The 22260-nt window shown below is 41.7% G+C and overlaps 1 protein-coding gene across 4 annotated transcripts in view; it reads right to left on the bottom strand.

Annotated features, from left to right (window-relative positions):
* fryb (furry homolog b (Drosophila)) overlaps positions 1 to 22260 on the bottom strand; it is a 36496-nt gene that overhangs the window by 5832 nt on the left and 8404 nt on the right. For 2 of the 4 annotated variants that reach the window (XM_028422382.1, XM_028422384.1), the window contains exons 2-56: positions 21026 to 21219; positions 20141 to 20194; positions 19865 to 20004; positions 19652 to 19742; positions 19398 to 19477; positions 19211 to 19291; positions 17829 to 17997; positions 17511 to 17603; positions 17210 to 17308; positions 15881 to 15982; positions 15388 to 15491; positions 15008 to 15116; positions 14397 to 14483; positions 13874 to 14045; positions 13651 to 13783; positions 13397 to 13504; positions 13186 to 13312; positions 12912 to 13025; positions 12608 to 12772; positions 12299 to 12385; positions 11946 to 12205; positions 11643 to 11832; positions 11285 to 11409; positions 10467 to 10524; positions 10263 to 10354; positions 9991 to 10163; positions 9680 to 9840; positions 9483 to 9593; positions 9181 to 9335; positions 8958 to 9057; positions 8675 to 8846; positions 8134 to 8384; positions 7910 to 8056; positions 7639 to 7807; positions 7428 to 7521; positions 7146 to 7219; positions 6470 to 6620; positions 5791 to 5894; positions 4943 to 5034; positions 4743 to 4836; positions 4446 to 4665; positions 4131 to 4282; positions 3825 to 4012; positions 3624 to 3718; positions 3241 to 3439; positions 2935 to 3156; positions 2517 to 2715; positions 2332 to 2429; positions 2061 to 2231; positions 1745 to 1885; positions 1474 to 1659; positions 1222 to 1386; positions 804 to 878; positions 498 to 668; positions 314 to 322 (exon numbers count right to left, since the gene is read on the bottom strand). In XM_028422382.1, the coding sequence (XP_028278183.1) occupies positions 314 to 322; positions 498 to 668; positions 804 to 878; positions 1222 to 1386; positions 1474 to 1659; positions 1745 to 1885; positions 2061 to 2231; positions 2332 to 2429; positions 2517 to 2715; positions 2935 to 3156; positions 3241 to 3439; positions 3624 to 3718; positions 3825 to 4012; positions 4131 to 4282; positions 4446 to 4665; positions 4743 to 4836; positions 4943 to 5034; positions 5791 to 5894; positions 6470 to 6620; positions 7146 to 7219; positions 7428 to 7521; positions 7639 to 7807; positions 7910 to 8056; positions 8134 to 8384; positions 8675 to 8846; positions 8958 to 9057; positions 9181 to 9335; positions 9483 to 9593; positions 9680 to 9840; positions 9991 to 10163; positions 10263 to 10354; positions 10467 to 10524; positions 11285 to 11409; positions 11643 to 11832; positions 11946 to 12205; positions 12299 to 12385; positions 12608 to 12772; positions 12912 to 13025; positions 13186 to 13312; positions 13397 to 13504; positions 13651 to 13783; positions 13874 to 14045; positions 14397 to 14483; positions 15008 to 15116; positions 15388 to 15491; positions 15881 to 15982; positions 17210 to 17308; positions 17511 to 17603; positions 17829 to 17997; positions 19211 to 19291; positions 19398 to 19477; positions 19652 to 19742; positions 19865 to 20004; positions 20141 to 20194; positions 21026 to 21219 (7373 nt within the window). Of the gene's footprint in view, positions 1 to 313; positions 323 to 497; positions 669 to 803; positions 879 to 1221; positions 1387 to 1473; positions 1660 to 1744; positions 1886 to 2060; positions 2232 to 2331; positions 2430 to 2516; positions 2716 to 2934; positions 3157 to 3240; positions 3440 to 3623; positions 3719 to 3824; positions 4013 to 4130; positions 4283 to 4445; positions 4666 to 4742; positions 4837 to 4942; positions 5035 to 5790; positions 5895 to 6469; positions 6621 to 7145; positions 7220 to 7427; positions 7522 to 7638; positions 7808 to 7909; positions 8057 to 8133; positions 8385 to 8674; positions 8847 to 8957; positions 9058 to 9180; positions 9336 to 9482; positions 9594 to 9679; positions 9841 to 9990; positions 10164 to 10262; positions 10355 to 10466; positions 10525 to 11284; positions 11410 to 11642; positions 11833 to 11945; positions 12206 to 12298; positions 12386 to 12607; positions 12773 to 12911; positions 13026 to 13185; positions 13313 to 13396; positions 13505 to 13650; positions 13784 to 13873; positions 14046 to 14396; positions 14484 to 15007; positions 15117 to 15387; positions 15492 to 15880; positions 15983 to 17209; positions 17309 to 17510; positions 17604 to 17828; positions 17998 to 19210; positions 19292 to 19397; positions 19478 to 19651; positions 19743 to 19864; positions 20005 to 20140; positions 20195 to 21025; positions 21220 to 22153; positions 22235 to 22260 lie in introns of those variants that run through there. The other 2 variants (XM_028422385.1, XM_028422383.1) reach the window with 2 other exon arrangements.

Genomic DNA, 22260 nt, shown 5'->3' with positions numbered 1-22260 from the left:
GGCAATAGAAGCAATAAAATGAACTTTCAAAATGATGAATAGCTGCTTTAGTTACAAGCACAAGATGCAAAATGAACTGTTATGCATGGCATGAATTTATGCTGGAAAGGCTGTTCACATTCAGCATGATTATCCCTTGAAGAAATTATAATACCATTAGTTCTATTATGGAAAAAAGAAATGTATTTCTGCAACCAAGCTGAGAGCAAAATGAAGCATAATCATTGCTTTTTTCAGTTGGAATCAAGAGCGCCAGCAAACACCATAGTGCTGATGAAAGTTAATGTTAAGTGCTTAGTGTGAGAGACCTTACCTGGAGCTCCTAGGCAGCGAGGGGGAGAGAGACACACACAGAGATAGAGAGAGAGAGATGAGGAGGGACAGAAATACATTTTAAATATATTGATGTTAAAGACAAACAGATGGATAAGGTAAAGGGGACAGCAAGAGACAATTCAACACTGACATTGTAAATAAAATGAGCATACGGATCTAACCTCTCCATCTTCTAGCTCCACGTCCAAGAAGTCAAAGTCACGGAAAACCCTGAACTGCTGCTCGCTGGCAGTGTCATCTAGAGTGTCCTCTCTGGTACCACCCTCCTCAGACGACACACCACTCTCCCGCACCTCCATCATGTCCAAGTCACCACAAGATGAGAAGATCACCTGATAAAAGGAAAGCAGAAAACAGTCTTTATATCTTAAGCAACTTTCTTAGAAGTGGTGGCATGAAGCATTGCTCTTCTGTTTTTGTAGAATTTTTCAAATTGAATTGGGAACAGGGGATGGTAAGTATCTTACCGATGGATTCTTTGTGAGTCCTACTTCCTGTCCACAAAGAGACAAGACATTCACCAGCTTCTCTCTGGTTCTTTTCTGTATGTAGGAGAAAGGCAAAAAGAAATAAAAGCATTAATTAAACAGGGACTAGACATATATTACATATTACAATACAGCTATTTTCTCTGTATAGTGTGTGTACAGTATACACACTACAACAGTTTTTGTTTGTGCTATTAAACCAACAGAGATTTGAATGTCAAAACAAAGGGTGGGTGGATGCCAGTATGTTACTAGATGTATCATGGAGTGACAGTTTTGATTTGCTGTGTTAACATAACAGTAATAGATATGTCATGACAAGGATGGATAGAGCTGCATACCATAAATAAGACTTATGAACACTGACAGACCAATTCATTTTATAAGCTTAACCTACTTGAGATGATTGTGGACGCCTCCAGCTGACAGGCACCAGGATGGTGTTGGAATTAGATCCTGAAGAGGTGGAGGAAGTGCTGCGGGTTACAGCCATGGCTCTGGCCTTCCCCTCTCTGCCCCCTGACCCCTGAAGCTCATCAAACCGACGCCCTATTACTGGTGTCTGTGGGAAAGGGAGTTCCACATGCAGGGTTTTGGTTGTTTTATTATCACAAAAAACTATGCCCCCTTTCTGTGTCACTTTCCTCACCTCTGAGATGTCAAATGTAAAGTCCAATGTTTTCCCAGGCAGAGCCTTGGCTGAACCATCCCACACTCTGCTGACTTCAAGGTTGGAGAGATCGCCCTGAGAGTGGCCGTACACTGGATGGACTAGGCTGGCAGAGCGTGATACTACCAGCTTTAAGATGTTTAAAGCATCCTTCCAGTGTATCGTCTATAAAATAACAAGTCAAACCATATAAGAAACACAAAAGAAGATACTTTATATTACACAATGACAAAAAAACACAGACACACACCTGGACAAATTTCTCAATGGTCTTCAAGACATCACCATTGAACTGTTTGACTTGTACAGCAGTCAGATCCATGTGGCTGAGCAGACAGTAGATGATCTGGAGTAGAGACTGCTGCATGCTGGGAAGACCCTTATCCAGCAGCTGAAAGACGGAGGGTGACATTTGGTACATGACAAATATGCAATGCAGCAAAGGAAAAACACTACACTGTGAATGACTGTCCTGTCCTTCAGCTTTTAGCAAACTATCGACATGAGCTCTTATCCTTGAATCTAAACCTAGAGATAAGGTATGTAACACATACTTGTCAACTTACCTCAGCCATATAAGTGACCATGTTCAGTGTAATGTCAGAGAAAGCCTCATGGAGGTAGCGGCAAACCACACTGACCCAGGAAAAAGGGTCCCGTGTGTAGGAACGTGTCTTATAGAGAGTCATAACATGTGCCAAATGGGACAGCTTTGTGTTCTTCTCCACCAAACACACCTGAAGATAAGGAAAGGGAGAAAAACAGCATGTATTTACTTTTAATCTTTTCTGGCTGTCTGAAAAACCAAATAATACAGAATTTGTAGTATGACTGTACCTGCGCAATCCTCTCAGCACTCTCCTTGCAAAACTGCGTTGGGTGGCCAAAGTGCTGCACCAGGTGAGGCAGCAGACACAACACATTCAGAGGGAAACCTGCAAGGAGGGAGGAACAGTTTAACTCAGACAAATAAATAAGAACAGACAAAGGACCCTTAAATGACTGTGATCTGCTGTACCCACCTATAGACTGCGAGCTGTCAACAACAGGCACGCGGGACACTGGCGTGAGTTGGCAAAAGAGCTGTAAGGTGAGGTCAAAAGTGGCCTGAGAGGTAAAACCCTTCAATAAAAGCTGCTGGATGCCAGAGAACGCACTCCATCCCAGCTGTGCCTGCAGCTTCTCCAGACGCTCACGATTCTCTGCTCGGTCAAGAGGTACCTGGGGAAAAAGACAATTGTTACCATAATGGAAGCTGAAAGTTGGTGCTAATCCTACTACTTGACATTTTAGGTATACATTTTCTTTTAAAAGGGTGGGAAATAAATCCACATGAATCATGAAGAAGTACAGGATTTAGACTTATTGTCCTTGCATTTTACTCTTATTAGACTACAGTAAAGCAACTTTCCCTTTAAGATTGACTTTCTTCTTATTTACCTTTGACAGCAGCTTGTGAACAAGGCGAAGTGACATCTGATATTCAAATTCAAAGTCTGACTCCATGAGTGACACAGCCACCCAGAATACTGTTGCTAGTATTGTTGAGGGATGGGAAACATGTGCAGGATCAGACAGAACGCTGGGATCAATACGATTGGTTGATGATGTGCGGGAACCTGGGGTTCTTCCTATTCGAGCGAGACCATGACTGTTGCAGGCCTGTAAAGTGAAAATTGGAGAGATGTTCTATGCTCAACGAATCTCTTTCAAGTGATGAACTAAACAAGCATCTTAAATTCCTACCTGTATCCGATCCAGTGTTGCACTGCGAGGGGGGTCACTCAGCTGGTTTCCACATTCACCAAACTTCTTGGGAACTGAGTAGGAGCGCTGGTGGCGTTGTGATGACAAACCAACGAATCCTGGGCCCGGAAAGTTCAGCTGACCTGTGCTCTTTCTGTTCATCAATTTATCACTTGTCACAAAATCTGGCGAGGATGTCCTATAAATGAAACATCATTGCATATTGTTCAGTGTGTTGTATATGTTGTCCTTGTATGAAAAATGAAAGCTCAACAAATGGATATATTTATTCTAATTAAATAAAAAATTTAAAACTACATTTTTATTTCCACCAAAATATGTTTTTAAAGACAAGTATGGAATACAAATGAGCAGAGGCATACCTGGTAAGAGCGGCCATAAGGTCGCTGTTTTTCAGGCACTCTGCGAGATTCACCACCACTGACTCCAGTGTCAACAGCACCTCCATCACATATCCCTGAAACAAAGATGTCTCAATAATACATACAGGCACCATCATCAACAATAAAGGGGTCTGAAGTCTGAATGTCTCTAGCTGGATGTTGTTGTATTCTCACTCTTACCTGCACTTCGTCTCCATGTTCTCCCACAACCTCAACCAGACGTGAGACAAGGTCAGAGACGGCGTGATTGTTGATTGGCTGTTTGAGGGCTCTGAAGATTTGGAAGGAGCGCCCAGCATAGTGTCGTGAGGAGCTGCACAGAGCTGTCTGTAAGGCCACGTCACTAAGCTGCTGCTCCAGGTGGAAATCTATTTAGACATATGGTTCAATATTACAAAACTGTACATTCAAAGATGTTTCATGAGTCAATTTTGGATCTATGTTTGTTCTAATTTTTACTATTGAGTGATATGTGGCATTTCTCACCTGACTTGGATTCCTTGAAGACAGACATGACGTGCCGTAGGAAGTTGGAGAGCTGTTCTGTGCTCTTGGAGTTGGGGTTCTTCGGTGTGATGTCCTCATGCACCCACAGTGGCCCGAACGCTCTGAGCAATGACAACACAGTACTCCAGGCACTGTATACCCACCACCAGTAACACCGCATACATGTTACACAAGAACTTATTATATGTGCAAAGTGCACATTGTTTTAATGAACACCAAATACACCCTCTGACATTTGTGCACCAAAATGCAACAGTGGTGCCTCTGGAAATAGATCAGCGGAGTTGTGTGTACCTGGTAGAGAGAAACTCAATGAGTTTGTTTGTCTTCTCATCTGTCTCATTGGGCGTATCTTCCAGATCCTCCAGGTCATCAGGTGTTACAACGGGAAGATTTCCAACACTGCCTGCAGTGCTGCCGCCACCCAGACTGGCAGAGGATGAGTTGGACGTTGAACTGAGTCCAGAGTCCACCACAGGAGATGCCTGCCACTCTCGGAGGAAGTCAGGTGCATCTAAAGGGAGCCAAGAGTACACAATGAATAAAAAGCCCACTCTCCTATGTGAAAAAACAGAGAACTGTGTAACTCACATGACTGCTGGTACTCTGTGTGGTAGCTTGACTTAATGGTGAGCGTCTTGTTGTCACGGATCTCTCTTGTCAGCATCAGAACTGAAGCTATTACCTGGAAACAAAGAAATTAAAAGTTCTTAGTGGCACAATGAAAATCACAAGATACAAGAATACAATGTTCACTGCTCCTTTACAAAGTATTAACATCTCATTCGGACCTGGAAGTTGTTGTTGCAGGACAAAACAATGAGGAGGTGGAGAAGGAGACGTTTGCTGTGCTCATACACCTCTGGTCTGTAGTGGTCCAGACCTAAACATAGATTCATATCCAATCAGACACCAACAGGAGTAGATGAACAAAAAGCAGAAAAAAGTGCCATATTGGCACTTTTCTACATACGGTACTTGTCCTTCTGTAAATGCTACTTTAAAATTTCCTGAACAGATAAAATAGATAAGGGAACTGATACTGTGGTTGCTATGACAACAACCAGCCAAGTTCTTTTTAATGTTCACGACATATTACTATAAAATAAAATGTTTACACTGTCAGTAAAGTATTAACAAAACAATACAATATGGATTCTTTGACAACCTCATGCAACAGATTAGACGATGACAACTGAATTTAGTGTTTGACGAGCACATCATAATAAAAAATAAATTTCTGCACTGCAGGTATGTCTTTGGGAAAGTGTCTTGACATTGTCTGTCCTGTCATGCGTGTGTGTGAGAGCGGAGATAAAATATTTTAGTCACGCTATGAGCACTGTGGACGTCACAGAAAATACCTACACAGTGATTATTTTCATGCTGCAATGTTAACACCCTCTTTGAATTGTGATGCTTGATCTTATCTTTTCAGTTCCTCCAAATCTACCCCACATGCTGTCACAGGAAAGTTTTTAATGGCTGGGCATCCAGCTAGTCTTGTTTTTTTCCAAGGTGTGTTTTTTATTTTTTCTTATTTCCTTCAGTTAAAAAAAAAACGTGTTGTTCTTGTAACTCTCCAAAGCGAATCAAATGTAAGGTATGGGTATGGTATGTGTTTGTTATGTACACCTACCCAAGAAAAGGGCATGTAGTAGCAAGGGCAGGTGTAAAGCCCAGTCCTCTCTCACACTGTGGTCCACCACCATTTCAGTCATGAAGATCACTGCAATGTTGCACCTGAGGACGACACACACAGCTTTCATTAGAGCATAATAAAATCTAAAATATTGGTATCATTATTAAAAAGGAAAGAATTCTCTTCATAAATGAAATTAAAAACCGAAACACTAAAACTATTGAGTTTGTGCAAGAAAAGGGGTAATTTTGAGGAAGTAGTTTTAGGCACATGTATCATATTTCAATGTCTCAGTCTAAGTAATGCTTGTGTATGTCTTACTGCTTCTCTTTCTAATAAATGATAATTTATAAAGTAGCAAACTGAACATACATAAACTGTATTTTGTTGTACATGTATCATAAATCTAAACACAAGGGACATGTCATCATTCAGTTCATTTTGAGTAATTGTTTTTGAGGTGTTGAGAGACAGAGAACATAAAGTAGTGAATCCCTAATGCATTTAAATGCATTCTTTTCATAGCAGAGACAAAGCAAGCCAGCTTGGTTTCATTCTGTGCTGGAGTGTATCAGACGATCTATGAGGATGTGTGAAAAACAATCTGTGAGCCTGTTGTATTTGTATGATGTGTGTATGATGGCTGTTTACCCAGTGTGTGTGTGTGTGTGTATACCTGTGCAGTGGCCCTCTGGGTGTGATGGTTTCTGGAAGGTAGTCAACCAGAGGTGCCCAGCAACCTCCGTTTACAGGCATCGGTAGTGGCTGGGGATGGTTAGTTTCCAGAACACCCAGAAGCCATCCAGCATAAGGCGGGAGTGGGTCAGCTACAAAAAACACGTCAAATCAATACAATAATTAATTAGTTACAGGACAGCCACTAAAATATTTCCAAAAATGTTTTTAAGAATAATCACATATTTGAAACTACTTGACAACGTAAGAACACTTCTTATCATGGTTGGTTTGTTTAAAATAGCTGTATCAAACACAGGCTTTGTTTGAAATATGAAAACATGGAAGACTGAAGCCTGCCAACACACATGCTTGCTGCAGAGGTTGAGAGTGGTAGGCCTTATATTTTATGTCTGCATATAATGTGTGATATACATGACATAACGACAACCACTATCATAAAACTATATGTAAGAAGGAAATTAGAAGCAAGGATTGAAGTCTTAAGTAAACATGGTGACATTTGGACTGACAGAAAAAAATCTATGTCCTACAGGTCTTTGCAGATGACAGTCAGCTGTGAAAACTCGTGGGCTGTGTGTGTGTGTGAGCGAGTACACATTGTGCAAACCCAGCAAGTCTGTGCATTCATTCTTTTGAGAACCGAGACAACTTACTCTTTTCATCCTCGTAGGAGCCTCCAGAGCTGTTGCTATAGCGCGACTCCAGTCTATTGTGAGCCCTGGCTCTTCTGAAACAGATATGTGACATTTAAAGTGAAATTCAGAGATGCTCTTTGCACTTATTCAGTGACTAAAATGCCTGAAGATTGTGGGTTGATACTGCTGCGTTACTGATATGATGCTGACATATCTGCTTGCTTAAACGCCTTGAATTTCTGAATGGAGTGTGGCAGCATATGGCCAATACAAGTACATAAAATAGGTATTAATACTAACCGCTCTTCACTCTCTCTGACCAGCTTGTTCTCATCTGTGTCTCCCAGAGACATTTCCTGACCAGCCACAACAGTGTTACTGCTGGAAGTGGTGCCTACCGACATACAAAACATTTCAGAGATAGTTATCAGAAACACAATGCACTCACATAAGAAGCTGTTAAGTACAAACAAAACATTGACAGGATTATGACAGGAATATTCCCTCTCACCCGTCTGCGAGGTGGAGGCTTTGTTACTGGCAGCAAAGCGATAGAAAGGTGGATTGTCACAGTGAAGAACCACAGGGTTGACTGGGTCAGTCTGCTGCAGCTCAAACAGGAGCTCCTCCATAGTCTGGATAGTGTTGTTGCGACACAAGTAGATCACCACCTTCTTGATCTATAACAGATACATGCATTATTAGAGGCTCAGTATATTTTGAATTGTCTTAACATATTTGTTAAAAGGGGCTTTTTCATCATGTCTGGTGACTACACTTACATAAGGCAGCAGTGTGGTGTCACTGCTGACTCCACATAGGCTGATAAGGAACTGCAGGGTGATTCGCAGGTTGTTGCTCCACCTCTCATTGGACACCAGAGCATTCCAGGCATTCTCAATCTCTGGTCCAGGAACTTCATCCCCATACTGAAAATGTCAAGGAACAAAACCAGTCAGGGCAAGAAGCTAATCTCACAAATACCTAGAAAAACTAGACTTCCTACCTTAGCAGTCATGAACATGAGGTTGTTGAGCACCAGTGAAGTTGCCTGCAAGGAGCCCCAGCCATTACCTCTCAGACTTGGGGGCAGAGCCTGTCCCTGAGCATGAGGTTCTTCTTCTGGAGTGCAGGGGCTTGATGCAGGTGGTAGGAGCCCAGTGTCCACTAGTTCAATGTTACTAAGCCAGGGTAGCAGGTAGGACAACATGATCTGTCTGCCATTGGGGTGGGTGGTTGGAAAACGTTGGCTCACCTCTGCATGGGTAAAGGAATGTCAGGAATTATAAGTCTGTAGTGCCTTAAGGCAGCTAAGAATTCTTTTAGGGTGTTCAATAACAAGAACACATACTGGCAGACACAACACACTAACAGGTATTCAAGACATGTGACTGCAATTTGGATGTGCCATTCTTCAGTAAATAGTTAAAACAGAGTTCTAGTTTTGGGTTCTTTTCCACGCTTTGTGATGAAACAGGTCACTGTATCCTGTGACATACAGGGGTGTCAACAAAGGCATTTGTGTATATATTAGGATAAAAACCTACCCGAAAAGAGAGGCAGGGTGAGCTCTGGGTACATGCTGGCCAGCTGCATAGAGAGCTGTGATAAGTTGACGCTGTACAATGGTGGCAGGGGGCCATGAGTTCCATACAAAATATTACCAGGCTTCTGTTCTACCATCCGCTTAGAGTAAGCACACAGCTTAGACTCCAGGACCTGCAAACAATATTTATGTTTTACAATTGCAACACTTTCACTACATGCTTCTTTTTGTGCAGCTTATACATATTTAGCTTTGTCATCTGTATGCTGTACATGTGTATGTACCTGCATCAGTTGCATGGAGATTTCATATATTTCTCTGCTGGTGTCGGAGGCCTTGAATAACACCAGATTGAGCAACGTCACCAGGTCACATGGGTAATTCCTAGCAGAAAATAAGAGAAGCTCTTTATAACAATGATTACTAGCCAGGTGAATGTTAAAAAGATATGACATGCACATTTGTGTCCTCACAGAATGAAAAAGCAGATTATTCCTGTTTTCCTACCTGTTACCACAGACTGTGGCGATGGCCTTGAAGCAGCCAGATGCCAGCTGGTAGGATCCAGTGAAGCAGCGGTCCACAGCCCAGTTGAACAGATTGATTTGGTCTGGGTTCAGTTCTAAAAGCAGGATGACCACTTCACATCCCAGACGGTGGACCTGATGGGAAACATATTGTTATGTAGAAGCACAAAAATTAAAAACTTCTTGGTGAACAGCTGAAGAGTATTATTAGTAGATACTCACTACTTGAGGTACAATAATCAAAGTATATTTCTAAAAGAATGAACATAGAAAGCTGAATACCCGTAAGTCATGACAGGCTAAGATGTTGTCAAGCCATTTGTACAGATAGCCATCTGTAGATAAACCCACGTTGTCAAAAACTGGACCACAACACAGAACAGCTGACATGGCCTAGAAGACAAAAGTTCAGTGAGTTCATGGTGCTCAGGAATAATAGGAGAATGATTCTGGCTGTGTAGGAGGGAGATTTTACCTACCTTCAGAGCACAGTACTGGTAGCGGGTAATCTGGTGGTTGCGGTCACTGTAGCGGTCAAGGGGAGTAAACATAACACTGAAAGGTCCAGCCCATTGGCTGAAGAGAATGAAGAGATGATGTCGCAGAGACTGCTGAGGGAAAAGGAAGCGGCGGTGGTGGACTGTACACAGAGAGAGCGAGAAACAGAGGGTGATAATGAGATAGACTTCTGTATATGACCATTCATACAGCCACCACGTGTGACACAACTGAAAGACCAATCCATGGTATACTGTAATACTAAAAAAAATAAAAAAATAAAGCCACCTACCAGGAACACACTGGATGAGATTTGCCACCATCCCGCTGAAATGGGCTCGGATGTCTTTAAGTACGTCCAGCTCTTTCTCATTCTCTGCTTCCAGAAGCATCCGGGTTAGGTCCACATACTCAAGGAACAAAGCGCCAAGTGCCAGAGAATCCCGCTCCAGAGCTCCATTGGTGCTATAGAGAAGGAAAAGGAAGTGTTTGACTTTGGTAATCTATGGGAGGCGGGTTAATTTGCATAAAACTAACTGAGTACATGACATGCAAGCGCGCTACCTGTCACTGATGACACCCGCATTAGCCAGCAGTTCAAAAATCCTCAGCAGCTGTAGTCTGAGAAGATCCCTCCTCTCTCTGCGCTTCTTGTTCTGGAAGCAGACAGGTTGTCAGTTTGTGCTACCCTATGGACTTTGATCAAAACTTAACTAGCACATACACATCTATTAACAATTTTGCTGCTTCTGTGTGTGTGTGTGTTACCTCAGGCCTACGTTCTAGGGCTTCCTTCATTAATGGATGGAGTTCTTCGACTAGCTCCCTGTAAACACACAGGATAAGAATAAAATCAGCCTGTTCGCTGAAATCTTTTTTCTCTTTAGTGAGTATGAGAGTGATTTCTAACTGACATTTACCTTGTGCATTGCAAGTCAAATGCCACATGCCCTAAAACTACTAATCCTCAAACACAGTAATGACAGACAAATCTGTTCATGCAGATAGTAATCTCTTTAATAACAAGGGCCGCCTTTTCAGAAAACATTCAGGGTTAAAAATAGATGATCTCCTTTAAAATGAAATACCTCCCTCTCACAAAGGAACCTCTGTGTGTGAAAAATGTGATACATCTCTGTCCCTCTAAGAATTCTTTTTATACATCAGTGATGCATTTTTTCTTCTCTGAATGTCAGAGAGGAATGCAGGTTATCCAAAGTATGACAACAACTTTACAGACAGGTGGGAGCGAGTGAAACATGAAGGGAGCATAAAAACACTGATGAATCATGTTTTTCTTATGCAGAGATAAAATCAAAGCTAGCACATCATCCATTGTGTACATTTTGTACTGTAATCCTAATCTATCCTCTCTTTTTAGATTTTGTGTTCTGACAGCAGATTGAACACAGCAACAGATTTCTGAACATTGCTGTATTAAATCAAACATTTTGTTTTAGTGAAATAAATCAACCGAGATAATCAGCATTTAGCAATTGACCCAACTCTGTGATGTAATGGAAGTTTTTTTTGTTTTACTGCAGGTGTACTGTGTATATTGGTGCAACAGGTTTCTGTTCCAGTACCTGAAGACCAGAGCATTTGTGCATCCAAACCCCAGCACCAAGGACTCTGTGATCTCCAGACTCTCAGCTCTCATTAGAGGGACAAGCTGTTTCAAAAGCCAGGCCACAGAGGGAGTACCGATCACCTATATAGGAAATGCACACAGACATATGGATCAGGCATCAAGAACACAATAAACTAATACAAATTAATATCTGAGAATACATCCTATCAGTTCAAGTAATAAATCTGCTACTATAGGGTTAATTAACTGACCTATTCAATCACAATAAGTAAAGCATCACATTTAATTTACTTTCTCCATAAATAATCTCTAAAATGCCCAGATCTATTAGGATGCCTGGCACAAATGCATACCTTGTTATCGTATGTGACGCTCCCATCAGGTGTGGTGGCGGTAATCTCTGGCGTAGAAGCTCTGAGATGTCCTGGTGACATGATGCTTGGCTTAGCTACACCTAGACAAAGGATCAGATAATTGCGCCAGAGTGAGATGTAGCTGTCGCTGGATCCTACTGTGCTAGTCTTCTTAGCATTCACTGGACTGCTGCAGAAAGACAGGGGAGAGAAGGCATAAGATGTGCATGTGCTAACAGCATTAGGTGTTATTTTGGTTGATAAATGCCTAAAGAGAAACATAATTGATATATGTTTTTATACTTGGGGTCAACAAGTGGCAGTAGCAGCTGCAGCCGTGTGAAAGCGTAGGGCCAAGCATATCCCAGGGCGGTGGGGCAGTGTTTGGGCAGGTGCTCCTGTCGCAAGAAGATGTGCAAACACAGCACCCATGGGTCCTTCACACACTGGGCAAAGATCCACACATGGCTGGGGCTCTTCACATCGTAAGAACTGCTCACCAGTCGAGCCGTCCACTCCACCAGCCACTGCAGGTCAACGTGGTGGCTGAGGGGCAAGGTGGACTGAAAAGAAAGGAGAGGAGAATGACAGAAGGCTGTGATATAAATAATTGACCTAATTTGTTACTGATCACTCTTCCACTGTAATGTACTCACTGAGTCAGAAACAGCCACGTGAACAAAGCTGTCCATTACAGCTGGGCTCAGTTGGTCCATGACCTCTATCATGGGTTTGTCATCGTCCTGTAGGGAGAGTCATTAATAGAATCAGCTATTTTTATAATGGCGTCACACAATGTGAAAGAATTCACAGGTTGCTTTCACTGCATCTCTTATTAGCATCAGATCGCTCTCCTTCCACATACTCTCTCCATCTTTAATGACAAGTAAACCAGCTGCATAATGTAGATGTATTTATACATTATGCCAGTTAATATTATTTGTTGATTGTTTTCTGTACTGTACCTCAGCATGGCCCAGAGCTGTGAAGAGGCAGCGTATTTCTCTTAAGACACCGACTGCCAGCTTCCTTGTGCTGATTTGACATGAGCAGAGGAGCAGAAGAGCCAGGCCCTCGACCGCATGGAGCACAGAGCAGTGAGGGCTTCGATCTGGCAGTCTGGGGCTGGCCTGATACGCAGGGAGAACAAACAGGGAGGAAGGTAAATAAAGAAGCCCCACTGTCAATGTCATGGCGCTTAACAAATGTCATCCCTATCCCCCTTTTAGCTCATCAGTGTCATTTTAGCAGCAGGATTAATCAACAAACCTCAACTCCACCTCGCATCTTCCCCTGGAGCTGCAGAGCTAATCTCCACTGAGTGAGCAGCTGGAGAAGGAGCTTCACAGATGCATCCTGCAGACCCTGATGGGTGTCTTGGACCTAGAAGAGTTTGGCAAGAACACTTATAAAGTCTGCCAGTGACTGTTTTTCTAAATATGATTATACACTCATTTAAGAAAATTAAAAAAGCATCCAGCAGAATAAACAGACTAAGGTTGCATGGGGGTTTTGTGTACATTTCTGTGATGTTCCACTATACCTCGCGTAACAGGAAATGGGTGTAACCAAAGAGGACATCTTCCCTCCAGTCTGAGAAATCAAGTAGCAGGCTCTGAAGAGAGTTCTGGGAAATGAGACGAAGTTCATCGTCCATGTGCACTGTAAGCCTGAGGAACAGATACAAAAATGAAATATATACAAGTACACTTTAATAGGTATGAATAAACGTATGACTTATTAACAGAACGTACCTCGAGAGCAGGTCAATAAGCTCTGATTTGGACATGCCATCAGGAAGGATACGAGGAATGGCAGCCACGCATGTCCTGAACAGGTCGATTTTAGGCTTTCTTTCACCGCTATTACAGATGAAGAGGTACATTGGTCAAAATATCTCATTTTTAGCATTCATTATGGCATTATAATGGTAAAGTAAAGGGTGAATAGCTGTGTTTTGGCTGCAAAACGCCTAAAATATGTGAAGTTGCCGTATGTAGTGACTTACGTGATCATGTCCTCCGGTTCTTTGTTAAGCATCTGGACGCTGGTGAGCATCATGCAACGGCCCACCTCTTTGTCCAAATGTCTCAGGATGTTGTCCAGAGCCTTACGCACCTGGGAGTAGTACAAGGACATGCCTGTGCACAACAGATAAGAGGCGGGAAACTGAATTAGAGATGACACTTTAAATTGCTGCAGCCTGAATGTCTGCAGGGACACATACAGACCTATTAGTTTGGCTTCCTCCTCAGTTAGTGTCTTGCTGAGATATGTTTTCTTCTTCTTCAGAGAGTTTCCAGAGGGCAGAGTGGCTCCTGTGTTGGGCATGGGAGGCTCTCCGTCCTTCTGTTGCAGAGCATCTGCTATCACCAGGAAGGCCCGCAGACCTATGTTCATACGCTGGAAGACGGAAAAGAGAGCAATGCCAAATTTGTAGCAGGGATTGGGTAAATGTTTAGTAACAGCTAAATTTGCATGCTAAAAGATACAACAAAATGGTTACAATACATTACAAAAGCTTGAGATTATTGTTCCCAATGCAGTATTACATAACACCAAGTGCATCTCCTCTCTACATCAGAAAAGGTGAACATTGCTGTTCCAACACAGAGCATACCACTCTTTACCTTCCTTGCTGACTACAAATAAAATTTGGAATGCTCAATCTTGTAGCATGGCCAGAGGAGATACACTGTTGATCTGTGTGTGACTGAGTGCACATGACTGAATGAAGGCATCTGCTCTCTTTACCTCTGGGTTGAGACTGAAGGCCTTGGCAGGCTTCCCGACACTCAACAGGTCAAATATGATCTCCTTCATGGCGAAATCCAGTCTCTCCTGAACAGAGGACAAACATTCTGGTGTTACAGCATTTCACAGTTAATGTGGTGTGAGGCGGCAGGTGTGCCTGTTGTCACCAGTGGGACATTTTGCATTGTATAACTAGGTATGATGACAAAAAAACAAGAGTTTTTCGACTTATGCATCTGACTGTAAATATGTGAAAATCATAAAAACACTGGATTCTATTCAGCTGCTGACAGTACAAAGCATTAAAGGCTGAGTGGATGTGTTTAAAATCCTCAGTCTCTAATTCAGCCATTAGCTGAAATATAATCAATTTTGATAATGGATCCTGGAGAAATGTCAAAAATATCTCATGGCCTACATTCTTGGTCATCCCGTTTTTTCATTACTCTGAACAGGTCGGTTGGATATGACCAGTTTTTGGTTATATTTAAACGGTAATTGCAGAATCACATGAAATAAAACACAAAACACAACTGCATGCTTCTCATCCTTTCTCCAAGAACAAAGTTTAAGCCAACATGTAGAATTTTATGTGAGTTTGTCATACATACCTGAGCAATAAACTGGATAATTTTGACAAAAATGTTGAGGGGCATGTCTCTGGGCACAACACTGCGACTCCCTTTAGGGAACAAAGTGGTGGTGATGGATGTCAACCGGCTGCAGGACGAAGAGTTATAGGTTCAATACCTCAGTATGGTCATTACATGTTTTATATATTCCATTGATTACAATAAATCCTTTTCCACATCAGTTGTAAAAAAATGAGGCATGAGTGAGTACACTGTTGTGAATATTAGATCAGATTGTCTCTTCACATGAATTTTTACTTAACCTAACAATCACTTTTTATAAAACCACTTATCACAATGGCATGACCAGTGACAGGTAATGATAAAATCTTTACACATTTGTTTTATTTGACTTTTACCTCTGTGTTCCAGTGTTGCTCTCGCACTTTATCCGGATCATGTACACCCATAGAAGGCGGTAGAGTGATTCTAGAGCCACACGGGCCATCTTGGGGTCTTTATTCTGCATTCAACCACAAGCAGACAAAAATAAATTGAAATGAGCTCAGCTAAAAAAAAACATGCAACAGTACTCTGAATTTTGTACCAAGCTGTATCTTGCAGGCATATAGTCATTTACTGTATAAACAACATACACAGGAATCTCCAGACTTACAGTACATAAGTACTTTATGAGCCCCCATCAGTCACAGTGTGTGTGTTTCTCTTGAGGCAACACACACTGATTTTATAGTCAGAGGTGTTAGGTTAGGTTACTGCAGAATATCAAGCGTGGTCTACTTTCACTGTTCCCCATAGGCACATATTTATTGCTATACAGTTTTTGGGATACAAAAAACCTACGCTACAATACTGAATATGCATTTGCATACTATAGGAAAAAAAGCTGACCTTGAGGTTTGAAAGGCAGTTGTTTAGGAAAATGTGCCAGCGGCTGAGGAAGAACTGCTTCTGACTGACACACAGTAGACAGGTCACCAGTGGATACAGAGCCTGATGAGAAGGGAAAAGTCATTAGTCAATTATCATGACAAGTATCACGCCATCCACCTGAGCCTGAGCCTTTCTTCACCATTTAACATTCCAGCTTTTTCAGATATTCATTTGCAGAGGTGGCAAGTTTATAGGTTTATGGAGGGGCAAATATATGTATCTATAAACATTAAGTACATGTGCAGGAATGTGAACTTGGTATCTAGTAACTTATGTTATGTCATGTTGTTGCGCTTGAGTTAGCAGATTATTCTTCATGAGGAATGCTTCGCTAATGATCACTGTCAGTCCAGGTACACCATTGTCAAAGTGTTATGTGTCTGTCTCCCAGAATACAAAAGATTAACAATTATGGCAATGCACTGCATCGCCGTCATTCCTGTCATGTCTGTCCATTCTGCTCTCACTGATATGGCAGGTTACTGTTTGTTTGCATGCATGCCAGTGTGCTGTTCATTTGGAAAAAAGTCAACAAAAATGCTTGTGAAAAAAAGAGGCGTCTTAAGTCTTGAACAGAATGGGTGGCTGGGAGTATTTGGAGAATCCGTCAAACATGCATGCCAGCAGAGCAGCAGGTCTGCAGCCCCGAGGACACAAGTCTCAGCCGAAGAAGGAGAAAGCACTGTGCATATCACAAATAGCGCATCAACGACAACCAGTACAATACAGCAGCTAGATGACATGCTTTGTTATCAGATATGCCTATCAAATGGCTGGAATACATCCCAAAGGTGTGGCAAAAGAAAGAGAAACATCTCTTTCTAATCTAGTTAGATTCTGTCTGAGCTCCTTTTTTTAATCCATCCATCAATTAGACATGATCAGAAAATCACAAACAAAATGTAGGAATTAGTAAGGATCTCACAAGAACAGAATTTAGCTAACTCTTGGTAATCATGCTTTAACACCTGTGGTTAAAACTCTTTGGCAAAAAGAATGCAATCTTCTTAATACATGCTTTTTGGTGTGACGCCACTGTTAATAAGGGAGATGTACTTCATCTAATGTGCTGATTTCCCTGCCTGCCTCCCTTCACACTGTGGGAAAATATTGGCCACCTGGCATGGCTTCAAATACTAGCCTGTGCTGCACTCCTGTCTCCTTCCCATGGAGAGATAAAAGCCCACATGTTGGAGAGTTACAGTAAGTGCTTTCACCAATTGCTAGTAATGGAGAGGAAATGAAGAGAGATGAGCGGTGATGAAACAGAATATGGGGAAAACTTACCAAAGAGTGTTTCTTTCTAGAGGACAGGTCCAGAGTGGTGTCGTACAAACTCTCTACAAAATTCCGTAGACACGGTACATTCACCTCATTCTTCACAGTCTGAGGGAAGATGGAGAGTTTTCTTGAATCCAATCTTTCTTTCACTTGATGCTGATAAACACTACTAACTGACAAACTTTGGATTAATATTGCTCTTAAGATATAAATACTGCATAATGAACATCAGCAAAACAGACAGACTTCAATTTAACTCTGGCTTAATGTGTATTTGTTGCTGAGCAGTGAGATGAAGCGCACTTACGGCTGCTACAGGTACAAGTATTTCCACAAAGAGTCCTGCTAATGAGTGCTTAATGTCTTTATCCTTCACTTCCAAGAAATACTGTGCACACTCCTATAGAAAGAGAGAAAGAGAGAGAATTTAAAAACAATACCCTGAATGCAAGGTCACCAGTTTATGTCCCTGTTTCTTTATGAGGAGAGGAAATTGGAAACACTTGCACGACCGCAAATGGGACAATAAACCAGGTACTTAACGCCTGATTGCTCTGTGATAGCACTAAACAGCTTCCAGACATGCATGTATGCAGTGAAGGAGTACGTTGGACACTGTAGCTACCTGCATGAACTGGAAGGAAGCTTCAAAGTCTTCCACCGGGTACATTTTGATGCGGAAAAACTTGAGTCCCATGATGAGGCTGATTGTGGACTGGATGACGTATGGACTTTGCTCCTTTTGTTTCAGCTCCTTGAGCTCAGAGATGAACTTCTTCCTCACTGCTGGGAACCTGCCAAAGAAATGGTAACCAGATGTGAACAGCTGTTCTATTCTCTTGGATTTAAGTAAATGTTTCAGGTCTCAGCTGGTGATACAGTTGGAATTTCTACAACAAGCATTTTTTTTGCATGTGTGTGGTTGTGTACATACTCGCCATCCAGACAGATTTTACCAACAGCGCTTTGCAGGGCTATATTTAGAATGGCATCTGGAGGGGTGATGTGGAGGGAATATGCATATGTGTGTGGGTGCGTACACGTGCATGTTTCGCAGGGGTTACCGTAGCAGTTAAGTAAGTGGAAGAGTAATCAGCCTTTTGTTTGGTGCCAAGACTCACATAAACACTGTGATCCATAAACCAAGCAGGAAAAACATGCAGATAGCGCTCATATTGTTTAAGTGTGTGCACTCAGCCATTTCATATCCCTGTGTGTAAATAATGCACTGCAAATAAATAACACTGAAAGGGGTGTAAGAAGCTTAATCAAGTGGAAAACCCATCATCCACACAGACGACAGCCTACATTTGCTGAACTAGATCTCCAAGTATTGACTTTGATCCATTACTAGATTGATGACTGTGTTAAATTACGTTGTGTGTGTATGACAGAAGTTACTGAGCTGTCTGTGAACCTAGACCTCACAGTAATAACTTCCTGGAAAATAGAAACAGGGTTCATCTTTCATCGAACACAACATTACACAGCTGGAGGACCATCATTTAGTGTCATTATTATAATACACACATGTATTTACCAACACACACCCAGACTAACAGAACACAGTGAATGACAGTTATTACTACATGACTTTTCTCACTTGTACCGAAGTCAGAGAGACAACATTTGTAATTTGTAATAATTCTGAAAATGGGGTCAAGAGGAGGACAGGTAGCTACTGCAGCCACACATTATGTTTTCCACACTAACAAAAAAGCCCAGCAGCTGCAACATGACCTGGATACGATTTGAAACTAAACAGAACAAAGAATTTGACTCGTTAAAACAAGACCCATTAAAACAGCGCTTTACAGGTTTGTATGGTCATTCCTTGCAATAAGCAGACTGGTCTGAACCACTGTTGTTTGGACACAAGCGCAAAGCTTTAAGCCTCTAAGATGCATAACCGTATTATAATGAGATGAGCTGCTTTACAAGGTAAACACATCCCACTCCTCATGAGAGTCTGATGTATTTTAAGCAAATATGTTTTACACACAGTACCTTGACTGAGCAACAACTCCCACTACTTCAGCATAGAGGTCAGCCACTATGTGCATGTTGCCCGTGTTAGGCCCCAGATACCTGGAAAAAGTAAACACAAACATCATTTAGCCTTGTGTGTAAATACATTACACATTACTAACCAATGTAAAACACAATGTGTGTTTAAGAGACATTTTCTTCTTACCCTTCCTTATATTTGAAGTGCTTGAAGGCCAGGTTTATAACTTCTTGGATTAATCCGTCCATCAGAGGATGAAGAGGGATCTAGATGGGGAGAAATAAAATATATGGGACAAACACTCATTAGTGTTACAGTTATTTACAGCCCTGTACACATGAGTGAGGTAAAAAATACTGCATCTGTTGAATCTTTTCACAGTATTATGTGGTCATCTGTGAAAGGTCTGCAACAGAAGCATGCAGTAAATGAAGCCTCACCTGCTTCAAAACCTCTATGAGCACTAGAGAAAAGATGAAGTCTATTGCCAGATCCCTCCGCTCCAGTAAGTAGTCCTTCTGTTGTTCATCACTGAGAAAGACAGAAACACACAGGCGTTACTTGTCACAGTATTCTGTCCATTTGTGCAGCATTGTGTTCATACTAATCTATCTAACTGCTTATAGCTCTAAACTGAGTGCACGTTTTCTCACTTTTTTGACTTGGTGTTTGCTCTGGGTCGATATTCATGGGACTCGTCTTCCAGGCCATTCTGCCTCTTGTACCAGTCAAACAGAGTCTTCACGATGGACGGCAGACAGTACTCTGCCAGAGAACTCATGGAGCTGATCAACTGCACAGAAGTAAGGAAGACAAGCAGGTAAAGTGAAGCAAAAGAAAAATGAGGGAGAATGAGACATTAATCTTAATATTTGGATATTAGAGCAAATAAAAGATGTCCATGGTGTGTCCATGTATAGGCCACACACCTGATCAAACTGCGGGTCTTCTCCTCTCTGCAGAGACTTGTTAAGCGGCTTCTCCTGTGAGGCAGGAACGGACAGAAGGAAGACCATTAATGTCAGAAGAGAGAGGCAAACGTTTTTAAATTCCTCACAACTTCGAAGCAACCAATGACGTCATTGTCTGAATTTGCTAAACAGGTAACATAAAAGGGTGATTTATTTAAGCACAATGAACAAATATACAGAAAAACAAAAAGATTTAATTTGTTAGATTATACTTTAATGCCAAAAACACAAAATCTCTTAAACCCACCCATATATTATGGATTGGACTTATTTGTAGAACCAAATAAGCCATGATTTAACTTCTAACCCCAAAGAGACAGTTTACTTTGTCAAAAGATAATGCTGTAAGTATGGCTTAATGGTTAGGTTACGGCACATCAGACATATTACGTTACTCGTGCAGGCGGAAAAAATGCACCCATGTGAGTCCATCATGCCCACACTGTGCACCATCCATCCGTCTAGTTTAGGTGCATAGTTGTGCATAACTGTGACGTAATGAGACTGGATTGTACACGTGCTGTGTAAATATGCTTCTTTCAGAATCATGTTTTTATTTTTGCTAAATTTCTGTGAGTTAAAATATAGGTTCAGGTAAAATCCTACTGGGTGTGAATGCTGTTCCAAATTTGCTCAGTTAAATTATTCTGTACATTATAAATAAATATAGAATGCTGAGGTTTGCACTACACACGTTGCTTTCTGCAAGTCAAACAATTAGTCAGCATATACTTTCATAAAAAGTCACTCTGAAGAACACTATCAAATGATGTTGTAACCTGAGAGAAAGGGGATAAGAAAAACAGACAACACAATAAGAAAAATCAATGCAAAGTCATTCACCAGTGGCTCAGCCATGATGATGCGGATCTTTCGCTCGGAGAGCAAGGTGAAGTTGGCAAACAGGCTCTTAAGGACGAACTCGCCCGGCTTGCTCTCGGGGTCTACGTTGACGGGCGCCATGACGACGGGACCCTTCCTCTCTCCCAGGGTACCACTGACTGGAGGGTTGGGTGGCTTCAGACCCACTGGAGAGGCTGGCAAGGGATAACACAGACCAGTTAGTCTAAAGACAGTGGAAAAATCTGAGAACACTCTGTCCTAATACCCCACACAGTTTGTGGTGATATATCAAATGTTTTTAGAACTACAACTTTCTGGGAGTATACGAAATGTAAACAAGTAAACCAAGCCATGTTGCTACAACTCGAGTGCCTCTTTTTATTTGCAGGGATACCAAGGAAACAGTACACTTTCACTAAGTTAGTTACTGAAAACAATATGATTCTCAGGACCTGATTTGCAAAAATCGAGGGAGTGAATTTCTTAATTTATTCATCAGACATAATCTTCAAGTCATGGGTTAGTGGAGATGCAGACCTCAGGCTCACTTGTCAAGCTCTTGTTTTTCAAGGAAATAATAGATAAACATGTTAAAGTCATTCCATTTCCTCAAAGCTAAACCTCCCAAGCCATCACTAAATTACGTTGTCTAAATTTGACAGATAACTCTCTCCAGGCACACTCTACTGAGGAGGTCAATGTTTTTAATGTCTCCCTCCTGATTACAACATTAGGGAGACTGGGCATTCTGATAATGATAAACTGACAGAGAAAGAGAAGTAGTGTAGGAGGGGTATGAATAAGAGACAGACAACAAATGGACAGACAGATGTACAGGGCGAGGGCACTTGTAATGCATCTCTAAGAATGTTGGCAAGCACTTCTCAAGCGAATGTCACATGGAGACATAGAGACAAACAACATTTCCATTACTTTATAAAAATGCGCACCAATCACACACCACTACCAACAGATTGTTAGTCAGCAAAAGAGGCTTGTGTGATGCCATGTCATGCTGGGAACACCAAGGTAAACACATCTTTCCTAATAAAACAAGCAAACAACTTGTTCCAGATTTGTCTAGTGTGTGTGTGTGTGTGTGGTTAAACAACATCAGCTCAAACTGACCTTTAATGATCACGAGACCAAGGCTCACTTCATGTCCATACTAACTACCGAAGAGGACAGGCCCCTCTACCTCATACACAGCTATCTATTTTTGTGAAACCTGAGCA

This window comes from Parambassis ranga, chromosome 14, assembly GCF_900634625.1.
Source record: "Parambassis ranga chromosome 14, fParRan2.1, whole genome shotgun sequence".
Classification (NCBI taxonomy): Eukaryota; Metazoa; Chordata; class Actinopteri; family Ambassidae; genus Parambassis; species Parambassis ranga.
The sequence above is the reverse complement of the archived record's forward strand: the minus strand, read 5'-3'. Positions and strand labels throughout refer to the sequence as shown.